Below are 12,463 nucleotides of genomic sequence, written 5' to 3' on the forward strand. Positions count from 1 at the left end.
ATTTATTACTTTATTTATATTTTGATGAACCTGTATGAACTCCTGGTGTATCTTTCTCAGGGATGTGATGCCATACCCAGGAAAGAAATGTTGTGTTGCAAAGTTCTTTATTTTTTTGAGAGGATTTAATATTTTTATCAGAGCTTTAATCTTTCCCACATTTATATATTGATGCTGTGATAACAGGTTCATAAAGCTCAGTGAGACACACTTGTGTTAGTACTTCAGTGTATTTGCTGTGAGTTTTGTATTGTTGTGCACATTCTGTGGTGTGATAAATATAGATGTAAATTATTAAAGTGAACCACTCTGCCTCTGATCGACTCTGTCAGTCTTCAGTTCTCATACTCACTCAGTGCAACTGTTTATAGTATAGTATTATAGTTTCACAATATCTCAAGGTGATTTACACATACAAAGACAATTCAAGTAAGTAAGTCCCTCCCACCTGTCTATCTTTTAGTTTTGAAGTCAAAGTGATAAGACCTTATAATTGTGAGATTATGTTTATAATGTTGTATGAAAATGATGAGTCAGCATCAGAACCAGGACAGTTCTGTAACAGCCCATACTGGAGGACTTTGACCTCTCAAATCCTAATTGTTTTATTCCTAACTGAACTCACTATGTGTGTCTATGACATTTACAAACTTAAAATGTTTATTTTATCATACACAACCATCAACTAGTCATCTCATTGGTCCCAGAGTCATTCTACAGCATGACATTAACCCCAGACATTCATCCAGGGTCATAGAGAACTATGTTCAGTGACAAGGAGAACAATGAGTCCTGCACCAGCTGGTGTGGCTCCCACACAAACCTGGTCTCCACATCATGGAGTTTGTCTGGTATCACATGAACAGAGAGAAGTTGGAACAACCTGTGTGTGTTAGATAATTGCTGCTGAAAGGGTGCTTACTCTAAATACTGCTATGACTTAATTAATGAAAAATTCAAACTTTTCAAGACATTATTTTTGAAAGCATATGAACATACAGTGGTACACATTGTAGGGTTTTTAATACTGATGCATAAACATAAGAACCATTACTTAGATTATTTAAATATGTAGTATTTTTCTTTTTGCTCTGTCCTTTCACAACTTCTAATAACTATGTTATGTGACTTTTTGAAGATGATGCCATCAGTGCGAAGCTTCAGAGTTCCCTGTGCACAGAGGCGCTTTTTAAAACACATTTTGTTCCCACTGCCACTTTGTGTGTCATACACCAGTGAAACATATATTCCCATCAATGCCAATGTTATTATTCAAGATTCAAAACGTTATGGTCTAATAATGGCTATCTATCTATCTATCTATCTTTCTCAATACATCCACACAGTAAAGTTTGAAATTTTGAATAATGAGACAGTATTCTGACATTTCTACTTGTAAAAGGCAAACATTAAAAGGCAAACATTGGCCTCCTCCCTGTTAATAAATAAATGGTATACACATGGTGTGGGCTGTGTGACACCAGGCCTGATCATATGTGGTGAAATGGAGAAGCGGTGGTGTCTGCTATGGCTCCTGTTACTGGCAGGAGTCCGGGGCACTGGGGACATTAGATAATCCCACAGCTCCGTCTAGCACGTGTGAGCTGTTCCTGAACGTGGCCAGCGGGCTGCAGCACTGACTCCACCACCGACAGTCTGTCAAACACAGAGAGACAGCAAGCTCAAGCGGAGGCAGCGGCAGCTCGTAGAGGCACTTCCGGTGGCAACAGAAACTGCCACTGGTTTATAAAAAGGCAGTTGCCCGCGATTTCCAGTGACAGCTGCCTCCTAACAGTGGGACAACAACGGCAGAGGCCAAACCATGTGACATCAAAGGCAGCAGCTTTTAAACAGGGTGACATCACAGGCAGCAGATATCAGTGGCAGCTTCTAATGACACCGGAAGTGCCTCGACGAGCTCCTGCTGCCACCACTTGAGCTTGCCCTCACTGCAAACACGACCAACACAGCCGACATGGCGGACTGGGGTGAGAAACTAAGTTGGAGAGGAGAGCTGTCGGTTCACCGGCCGCTGTCACTCCGTCTCCCCCGTGTTTAACCACCCTGACACCGGGTTCTTGTCGAAGTCTCTCGGTAGATGTGGATCGTTCTAACCAATCTCGTGTTGTCGTTCTTACAGACGCTGACACCTTCGAGCCGGAGGAGCAGATCCAAAAGGCGGCAGTGGTGGACAAATGGGAAGGCGAAGACGAAGAGGAAGATGTTAAGGTGAGCTAACGTGGCGAACAAACACACACACGGTCCCAGCGGGCGGTCGGACTCAGGTGGAGCTAGCGGCGGGTCCGAGCTCTGCCGCCCCGGCTCTGGTGCCATGCTTCTCCGCGGTCTGTGGCTGCCTGTCAACCCCCGAGCCTGTGTTAGCTGCGCGCTAACTAGCTAGCTAGGCTAAGTCATGTGGCTCCAGCCTGGACTAACTCCAGCTAAGCCGACGGGAGCTAACACTCGGTGTTTAGCGCTCGAATCGAACATGTACCACGGTGTGAGTTAGTCTACAGGCAAAGTGGTGTGGTTTTAAAATGATTCCTCATCGTCATTTTTTTATTCTGAAGCTGACAGCCGGTGATGTAGCTCATTTGACAGCCGGGCTAAATTAATATAAGCTATCTCAAAGCTAACCTCCTCCCGGGCCACTGAGCTAGCAAACCCACTAGCTCCCATTAGCTTGCGCGCTAAATTAGCTTCCACCTCGACGACAGCGTCGGTAACTTCATTGGTTCGGAGTACTGAATTAACGTTGCTGGTTATTTCCCAGTTGCCTGTAGCTAGTTGGGTTATGTGAGCATATGAGATCGACATTTGAGTCCCACAGCTTTAGTTCCCTGTTTTACCATGAGGCGGCTTTAGCTTGCTAACCATCTCATGCCGCAATCAGATGAAATCCTCCTCTGGGTTTGATGACTCAACCGATCCAAGAACGAGGCCTAGAAGTTTCCCCTTGTTACAACACCTGTGTGACGGGAGACAGCTGTTGACCTGGTGGGGAAGTCACAGGTTGTTTTCAGCTGAGTGTGGACACGGTCCCTGTCCAGAAACCTCCGAGAATTGACCCAGGGAAAGTGCTGGTAGAGGCCTCTTCAATTGTTCGGGGGTTCAGTCCCATATGGAGGCAGAAATAAAGAAAGTGATGATTTCGTGTCCTCCGAGCCACAGCTGGTTTGATTCAGCTGGCAGGATGTGATGCTCGTGGCCAACCGGGAGCAAACACAGCTAATTGTTCAAATGAAATGAGTTTGTATCCCTCAAGTGGATTGTGTGGAGTTATTGCTGTAATTAGACCCTGTTCCAAAATACAATAGCTCTCTTGGGTTGGCTCATTGAATTATGTGTATCTGTGTTGTAGAGTTTTGTCCGTTTTACCATTTCAAGTATTCACTTTGTCAGATAAGATTCGATTCTTACACTTGATGCTTCCCAATAATAATGTATCTCACAATATGAAAGGCTTATATTAAGCCACTCATTAAAAAATCTAAAAGCAATCAGTCATTTTACCCTGTTAAATAATCAAAGCTGTAGAAATTCATTGATCTGTACATATATTTGCACATCAAAATATGTAATACAAATTTCACATTGCAGCTATAGTGATCCAAATGGTTCTTAAACTTGTGATGCTTTTATTTGACATCATGCTTTTCCACAAATTGCCTGTGTAGAATCATTATAAATGATAATTATGCCACCTCCTTTTATTCGTAGGACAACTGGGATGATGATGAAGAGGAGAAAAATGGAGGGGCGAAAAAATCGGGTATGTATTTCATTTTAACCGCATTGATTGTATTTAAATCAATGGCTAAATCACATGCCTCAGCAAATTTACCTTTTGTGTATTTCTATTTTCAGAGACTAAAGTTTCTGAAAAGAAAAAGTTGATTGAGAAAATCAAAGAGAAAGAAAATCGGTTAAAGAAAAAACAACAGGAGCAGCTGGAGAAAGAGCTAGAGGATCAAGTAAGGACCCTTTCATTAAAAAATGTCTGTATAATACATAAAATAGTAGTCCCCTCGCTTTTAATGTTGACTTGCATTTGTCATTACAGAAAGCAGAGCTTACTTCCGAAGAACAACTCGAAGAGAAGCTAAGAGTGATGAAATTACAGGAAGCTGCAGACTTGGAGCTAGCAAAAGATGCTTTTGGTAAGACGATCACTGCCCAGGAAAAACAAAACATAATCTGCCCTCCTCAATGTTTGAACCATAATAATAGAAGGGATTTTTATTATTTATTACAAAATTATAATTGAATGTAAAGTTTACACTGTAAATATAAGTTTTTATAATTAATGTATACAGTATAATGCTAAGTGTTCTGAAAAAACATCTGACAGTTTTCATTACAATTGAACCAGACTCACTATAAAACTGATTAAAAAAATTGAAAGGCGTGTTTTGAAATGTTGGAATAAATCAAGTGTGCGAGAAGTATAGCAGTTTTCAGGCATGACCTAATGGTAAAATCCAGAGAATTGGCTACAGCCTTGATCCGTGGCTTCATCACACATGCACAACACACTGGGAGGTTTTTGCAACAGACACGTTCACACCAGCATCACATCCTCCATTATTCAGGTGAGAGGTGGAGCAGCAGGCAGAGGCAGGAAGTGATGTATTAACTCTGCTGCGGAAATCACGCGATCTTGTTTAAAGCACTGGTTATTTGCGATGAATACTAATATTGATATTTTATGTTTTAAAAAAAAAACTATCCCATGAGCCAAGCGTAAATGTAACAAACAGAATTCTTTAAGAATTGTGTGCCCTATAAAGAAATATTGAACTATCTTTTAATGTTTTCTTTTTTTTTATGCAGGTATCGGCAGCAGCACTTCCAACAGTGTCACTGGGATCGATGCCATGTGTCCATCTTCCAAAGAAGACTTCTCCGAATTTGAAAAATTGTTGAGAGAAAAAATATCCCAATTTGAAAAATCTGTGCATTATTCAAGTTTCTTGGATTCATTGTTTCGGGAACTCTGTATTTCATGTAAGTTCACCATAACTAGATTTCATTTAACATTGTTGATTATTGACACAATTTCTGTCAAAGCAGGTTCGTCTAATACTTATTTTTCTTCTTCTTACAGTGGAAGTAGATGACATGAAGAAAGTCAGTAATTCCCTGTCAGCTCTACTTAGTGAAAAGCTGAAACAAGAAAAAGTAAGATGATGCAACTCTTTTTTCTCACACATAAATTTAGATCTGTTCATATTCAGTAGGGGGAGCTGTTCACCTTGCAATGTCACTTGATATGTGCTCATCAAGTTTCTTCTTAAAAATTGATGTGATTTATGTAATGAATTTAAATCAACAGTGCTATAAAGTATTTATTTATTCAAGTGAAACAAGTAACATATACGATTAGCAGCTGAATACACATGAATAATTTAGTTCTTTTCATTGTTCATTCTTAAATTCTCAGATCAAACTAGAAAGGCTTTTTTTTTGCTGCAATTATGTAATAATTCAACATTAACGTGTTTTTTAAAAGTGTTTATTTTTTTTTTTGCCATTACAGCAAAACAAAGGAAAGAAGAAGAAGAAGGGGGTGGTAGCTGGAGGCGGCTTGAAAGCACAGCTGAGAGACGACCTTGACTATGCATCGTTTGATGGTGGTTACGCCCAAGACTACGAGGACTTTATGTGACACTGGCTCCATCACTACTGCCCTTTCCTTCTCCCCACCCTCAGACACGCAGCTGTACCTTTTCATGCTTTCCAGTGCCATCCTGGAAAATCTGAACTATGTGTTGCCCCATCCATTTTGCTTCAATGACCAGAGGGACTATACCAGGGAGCACCCAGTCTCACCAACTCTTTATGTTCATACATATGGAATTGCCTTTTCTCTGTCTCATTCAGCCTCAAATCACACACTCATATTAATTAAGTATCTGTTGGGTGACCCAGCTCCAACAATGAAGAATACATTGTAACTGCTTTTGTCTGAGTTTTGCAGGGCTCATTTTTTTGAATTGAATGTTGCCCCTGTCAAAATGGCAGATACAGTATTGCAGTTATAAGTGTACTGACATAGAAACACAAGGTTCTATGCAAATTCTTAAACCAGAATGTCATGTATATATTATAGGTCTCACTTACCTGTGGATGGGTCTCTTACAGGAAAGTATATAGTATCTATAACTTTGGTTGCCAAATGCAGAAAAATTAGTCAGTACATACTTCATCTTTATCTCCAGAAAGGTTGCATTGTGGGTGATTCTGAGACCGATGCAACATGTAAGTAATAGTTGTAATTTTACAGAGCACGTGACATTCATTGTAAGATAAAAGGGATAAACAAGTATAATAAATGTGACTTTAAAACTTCACAGCCATTCTCTTGATACATCTCTGGAATATCCTTTAAAATTTTGAGCCTAGGTATTTTTCATGCATGACAAAAGCAATTTACTAATTTGATTTATACTAATGCAGAAAAAGTATAGATCAGGCAAGTGGATTCACTTTCTACAACTGGTCTCCTAATCATTGCTTCTGCAGGCTTGTATCAAGTGTGATGAGGAGCGGGGGCTTATGGGCTTCACCCCACCATGTCTTCATATGGGCTAGTTAGTTGAAAGGGGCATATTTCTCCTGTTCTTTTCTAACAGTTGACCAGTTTCAATGTTACATGGACGATTGGAATATGACAATGATAATATGGGAAATACAGCATCTGCAGTGTTTTATAAGCATCTAATTTAATAAACCACTGGTCAAAAGGACAAGTTGTTTTCTGTCTTTGTTTATAATCTAACTGCAAGAATCTTACATGTATTAACACAACAGCTCACTGATTGCTGTTTTATAAGGCACATGTAATAAATACTCTATTTACAGTTTCAAGTAAATATTTACCACAGTACAGTTGAAAATCTAAGAAAAATTATGTAGAAGAGTCTTGAGAAGCAAAAAAATCAAGGCCCATTTGTTTAGTTATGTGGGAAAAAAAATACAAACCAATATAAAAATGTATCAAAGCAGAAGGTTCACACTGTTCTCCATCTGTTGGAGGTAATCATTTGGTCTCCATGTTGACCTTCAGTGTTCAGTTTTTGGCCTCTGCTCGTTTTCCTGTGGGGTTTCTGGTGCTACGTCTACGACTGCTGCGAGGTGCATTGGCTCTCTGCCGGCGCCGGTTCTGCTTGCCTTCGCCTCTCACCACACTTGTCACTGTCTGACCCTGAGAGCTCTGCAAGGACTGGAAAGCATTCTGGCGTGTCACCTCACGATCTCCACAGGTGAACGACAGCGCCACCCCCTCATTGCTCTTCATGACGCGAGACGTGCCATCGGAGGTGCCATCAAAGCAGCGTCCAAGTGCGATCTCTTTAGCTGTGCGGGGATCCTGGTCTGTCACTGTATAAATTCCATAGTTATGGCCCAGAGGGTCAAGAGGCGCCAGCATAGTGAACTCATTTGTGTCATTGTTGACGGCAAGGGGCAGATGGTTGACCAGATACTCCTGAAGCATTGTGTTGACAAGGTCTCTCTTACAGCTTCCTTGTGGGATCACTTTCACCAGGGTTCGGTCGACACGCTCCTGATCATACAGCATCCCGCTGCATTTGAACTCCAAGCACACAGCTGAGACAGTGTTCTGGTCCATGTCCCGGATGCTGCGAGTGTCGCGGAGGCCGTACAGCTGGCCCACTGTCTTGGGATGGGTGCCACCCATGTTGCGGGACCGCACATTGATCTCATGTGGACTGGTGATTTTAACCTTAACATAGCAGGCCCTGTATTCCATGGGCTTGGGCCACCAGCTCAGGTAGTCCTCAGTCCAGCTCATTGGGTCGTCTTCATTGAATGGCACAGTGTTGTAATCATAGCGGTCTCCTTCCACTCTTGAGAAACGGAAGTGTGCTGCACTGAAAGGAGCTTCCTCACAGTCTTTCAATTTCTCAAATTGGTACACTGGTCCGTTGCCTTCCTCGGCTGCGTTGGGACCTGGTTTTGCCACGTTGATGCTGAAAGCTGTTTTCTTAACTCGTGGGTCTTCGTGGTCGGTCCGCCTGTAGTTCAGTTTATCCAGGTAAGGTTGGGGCACTCCAATGAGGTTGGGATTGAGTTTGGGAGCAGACTGGACAGCCTCCAGCTCCTCCCCTCCAAGATTGGCCATGACATAGGCAGAGTATGCATCAGCTTTTTGTTCATCACAGAAGGCAGGAAGACAGGCCCCGTTCGAGCCAGTGATTACACTATCGAACCGTCCCCAGGCACGTGGGTTCGAGGAGAAGCCAGCTGTCGGCTCCATGTTTATGAGACTCACCACAACTCCCTCCACCTGCTCACTGGTCATGAAGCGATCACTGCGGAAGGCCCTCACTTTCACGTAACACCTGCGGTTCTCTGGGACATCCAGGTTGAACAGCCGTCTCTCTCTGATCTCCATGTTACCTATCAAAAATGTTCTCTCCTCCCTTTTGCCTCTTCTTTTCTTCTCCACCTGCAGACTTCCCTCCTCCTCCCACATCCCGGTATCAGGGTTCAGTGACCAGAGCTTCATGGTGTTCAGGTGCTCAGACATCTTCACCTGAGCAGAATCAAGGAAAACTTTCACCTCACCAGCATTCAGGGGCTCATTGTTTTCCTCACCCCTGAAGTCAACTGAGAACATACCATAGGTTCTCAGAGGTAAGGTATCTCCTTCACTTCCTACAAAATTGAGATCACTTTGAGCTGCAGCAGCTGTGGAGATGTCTCTTGGGTCGAGAAATGTTATACTAGCGTTGACATTCCCCGTGAAGGCTTCTCCATTCTCCTTGTAAAATGAATTGGGTGGAATCTGGATCTGAACCATTGCCTCTTGGCCCTCCGCCTCCCCAAGCTCCAAAGTGTTGGTTTCTATTGAGCTGATGGTGACAGGCGCTTTTTTTCTAAGAAGTTTGATCTCATGGTAAACAGCCCCTCCTTTGGTGTTAAATGGAAGTACCTTTGTGCTGTTGACAAATTTCTGCATGTTGTCCACAAAAGTCAGGACTAGCCTCTCTGTGTCTGGAGAGACCTGGATGGAGAAGGTACCTTTGTAACCCGTGCGGCTGATTCTGACTCCATTCATAAAGATATGGCCAAACCTCATTGGCTCACCATTATCTGCCGCAATGGCCCGACCGTGCACAATAGACTTGGTTTCCACACATTTCTGGCAGCTGCACTCAGTCACCACCATGGTGGGTAGTTGGTAACCTTGGCATGTAATCTGCCTCTTCTCCATATTTTCCACCCCACAGCAGTAAGCCACTTTGTCTTTGCACCTGATGCCATTGTCCAGCTTTCCAGAACATGTATTTGAAGGGCACTTGCCCACATCGTAATATAATGAGTCTGTGCTGTTTTGGTAGCAGTCATGTGGAAGACGGATGTGGTGGGATTGAGGCTTGGGGTTACATGAATGCTCATTTCGACCTGTGTTTGAGATACAGACACAAAAACTGGGATTTAGTTTGATCATTCTGTTATCTAAAATACAGTATATTCAGTGATATAGTATTTTATTCACATTATTGTATATTTACTATGTTTATTTATTAATTTGCAACACACCTAGGACCTTGAGCGTAGCTGGTTTGGTCTTGATAGCCCCAGATGGACCACTTGCTCGGCAGTAGTACTCCCCAGTCTGCTCAAGATGCAGATCCTTTAGGACCAAGGTGCTCCCAGTCTGCCTCTCCAGGAGACTGTCGTTATGGAACCTGTTTGTGTCACACACAAGCAAAGACAGACAGCAGAAGGAAAGGCATGAAATATATCTTATATCTGCGGGAGTCTGGAGTTGATCAGCGACAAATATGACAAATCATACCATTGGTACTTGTCTGGCTGGGGGGTTCCCGCCACCTTGCAGCAGAAGGCAGCAGTTTGTCCCTGCCTCCTGGCCTTGTTGTCGGGTTTGCTCAACACATGAAGTTTCTCTGCCAAATTGTAGATGAAATCAAGTTATTTGTCATGTGTTAATCTGATATAGCTGCAGCAGGTAATGTAAACTGTAATCCAGAGACATGGATTGTACCTATTCTTTTCAGCTGGATACTGAGGACAGAAGTGCGTTCAGAGCTGTATGGCACAACAATGTTTTGGGCGACGTGACCCTGCAGGCTGACCGTCAGTGTGGTGTTGCCATCAGGGCAGACACCGGGGATGCGGAAATGTCCGTTGTGGTCGGTTAGGGTGAGGAGCTTTCCATTGCGAAGGATCGTAGCTCCTTCAGCGATGAGACCCCCAGCCCCACGTACTGAACCCAGCAGGATGTGCTCTTCACACATGCATGCGTCACACTCAGCATTCACCTTCCCCACCACACACTGCAGGGAGCAATCTAAGCAGTAGAACAAAATACAAACTTTAATGCGTCACAGATTAAATGTAGTTCTGCTTATTCAAGAATCAGATTGCAGAGGAATTACTTCAACCTAATGATGACACATCACCTGTCTTTGGGCACTCAGGTCCATTGCATATTTTCTCTTCCATTTTAGCGCCACTGCAAGGCATAGAGTGAGACTGGCAGTTTCTGTAGCGTAGTTGGACCCTCACTTCACCACAGGCGGCCGGGCAAGGGCTCCAGTCTGACCAAGGGCCCCAGGTACCCTGAGTGTTCACACTGATGTCTGTTGGAAATTGAGTAAAAATAGTCCTCAAACGTGCCCAAATTTTGATATTTGAATGAATCTTAAAGGTGGTTCAAGAACAAACCTTTAGGACAGAGGAAGCGGACTGCATAGTTGGAGCAGTTGCGTTCGGGACCTTGCTCCTCGTTGAGGCACCAGAATCCCACAGTCGGGTCTGCATGGACCGTCTCCCCAGTGTCACGGGCTGAGACCCATTCAGTGGTTCTGGCCTCAATTGCCCGTGGTTTCTCACACACTCGTGCACGGTAATAGAAGCGAATGGCCTCCAGCTGCTCGTAGTCTCCACGACCTCCGGGGTGATCAACGTTGAACCATGTGGTCCACTCGTAGTTTTCTAAAGAATGTAGAAATAAATATGGCTCTGAGTAGCAGCTCATACTTAGTGAGTTCAGTATATTTAGGGACAGGAACGTGGCTTAACAATCAAAAGGGCCTTGTACACTTTAAAATATATTTTGTTTAGAATTGTAGAACGACCCTTACCCTCAGATTGGTAGACAGTAGGGCCAGACTCCCTGTTGTCCTTTCTCCATGGTCCTGCAACAGACAAATCAAGATTTCAAATCCCAATTTAATGCCTTATTTGTGAGAGATGACCCATTCCTGATTTTACTATAAAGTATTTATATATAAACGGCTCATTCATAGAATTTAGATAAAACACTAGTGAAAACATTACTAGGGTTATTTTATATTCAATTTCTGCCAATATATCCCTTTCACCTAAATCTTACACCCTGGACCTATAAATATTTCTGTGCAGAGTTGTTATTAGTCTGTGTTATTACCTTGTCTCCTGTCTCATTGTGTTGTAAATCGTAAATTTGTGTTTTGTTGTGTAAGCATGTCTCCATCTAACTGTTATTTAAAATATGTTTTCCAGTGGGGCTGAGTTGCCACTGACATGACTGAAAAACTGAAATATCAGCGACTTTGTGAGAGACCCACCTTGAGCAGTAACAACAGTGGCTGCAGTGATTCCCAAGATGAGAAGAAGAGGCTTCAGTGACATTTTCACTCTCTGTCGTCACCTCTGACCTTTGAACTTTCACCTCGGGTTTGTGCGTTTCACACCAGGAGCTCAAAAAAGACTGAGTCCACGAACAGAGACCCCTGTTGGGACGAGACCCCTGTTGGGAAGAGAAGATTAGGATCAGATGAATGTGAGGAAACACCAGAAACAAATGAAAACCCCCTGGATATGAGGAAGTTAAACAAAAATATATACTTCAATTGAGTTTGCGTTAAACTTGAATAAAGTCAATAGAACAAACTGAAAAATGGGTCTTTAAGGATTCATTCCATGCTTTTTCTCTTTTCGGTTTTAGGATGAAAAAACATGGCTGGACAGAGTCCCCCACTCAGATTACACATCTGTGTTATCCATCAGCATCTGTCAGGGGAGCACTCAAACATTTCTGCATCCACTGACGAAACACTGGCAACACAATCCAAACACCCACGCATAGACACACACACACACACACACACACACACACACACACACACACACACACACACACACACACACACACACACACACACACACACACACACACACACACACACACACACACACACACACACACACACACACTCACAGTTTGCATTTGCACACTGGCAATTCTTTTCACCACATAATCATTTGTCACTGAAAATATTGATATATACATTTATGAAATAATTAAAACATTAAATTTGATCAGGAGGAGCCACATGTGTTAGAATAGATTGTTTAAATAGGTTGACAATGATTCCAATTACAAATGTCAATATTGAAATAAAAGACACTAAAATGAGAATAAACT

General features: G+C 42.7%; 2 protein-coding genes across 2 annotated transcripts; one reads left to right on the forward strand and one right to left on the reverse strand.

The window, feature by feature from the left end:
- The first annotated feature begins 1,916 nt into the window (after window positions 1–1,916).
- Window positions 1,917–6,752, forward strand: eif3jb (eukaryotic translation initiation factor 3, subunit Jb). Its single transcript, XM_061067788.1, has 8 exons — window positions 1,917–1,988; window positions 2,141–2,229; window positions 3,721–3,772; window positions 3,868–3,974; window positions 4,064–4,160; window positions 4,834–5,007; window positions 5,108–5,181; window positions 5,540–6,752. Exons 1-8 carry the CDS (start codon window positions 1,976–1,978, stop codon window positions 5,666–5,668), a joined length of 735 nt encoding a protein of 244 aa, XP_060923771.1. The 5' UTR covers window positions 1,917–1,975; the 3' UTR covers window positions 5,669–6,752.
- Window positions 6,753–7,072: 320 nt separating this feature from the next.
- cilp (cartilage intermediate layer protein, nucleotide pyrophosphohydrolase) lies at window positions 7,073–11,667 on the reverse strand. The gene is made up of 8 exons (XM_061068856.1): window positions 11,604–11,667; window positions 11,133–11,192; window positions 10,720–10,989; window positions 10,455–10,634; window positions 10,037–10,342; window positions 9,830–9,938; window positions 9,571–9,719; window positions 7,073–9,432 (listed from the first exon to the last, which is right to left on the reverse strand). The coding sequence occupies exons 1-8, from the start codon at window positions 11,665–11,667 to the stop codon at window positions 7,073–7,075; spliced, it is 3,498 nt and encodes a 1,165-aa protein (XP_060924839.1).
- Window positions 11,668–12,463: the final 796 nt, after the last annotated feature.

The sequence above is a fragment of the Limanda limanda genome, chromosome 3, assembly GCF_963576545.1.
Source record: "Limanda limanda chromosome 3, fLimLim1.1, whole genome shotgun sequence".
NCBI classification, from domain to species: domain Eukaryota; kingdom Metazoa; phylum Chordata; class Actinopteri; order Pleuronectiformes; family Pleuronectidae; genus Limanda; species Limanda limanda.

Coding starts and splice junctions, on each gene's coding strand:
- eif3jb (XM_061067788.1), top strand. Junction 4,161..4,833: donor GCTAGCAAAAGATGCTTTTG/GTAAGACGATCA, acceptor TTTTTTATGCAG/GTATCGGCAGCAGCACTTCC. Junction 5,182..5,539: donor AAAAGCTGAAACAAGAAAAA/GTAAGATGATGC, acceptor TTGCCATTACAG/CAAAACAAAGGAAAGAAGAA.
- cilp (XM_061068856.1), bottom strand. CDS start 11,667: ATGTCACTGAAGCCTCTTCTTCTCATCTTGGGAATCACTGCAGCCACT. Junction 9,720..9,829: donor CAGCCAGACAAGTACCAATG/GTATGATTTGTC, acceptor TGACACAAACAG/GTTCCATAACGACAGTCTCC. Junction 9,433..9,570: donor AGCTACGCTCAAGGTCCTAG/GTGTGTTGCAAA, acceptor TCTCAAACACAG/GTCGAAATGAGCATTCATGT.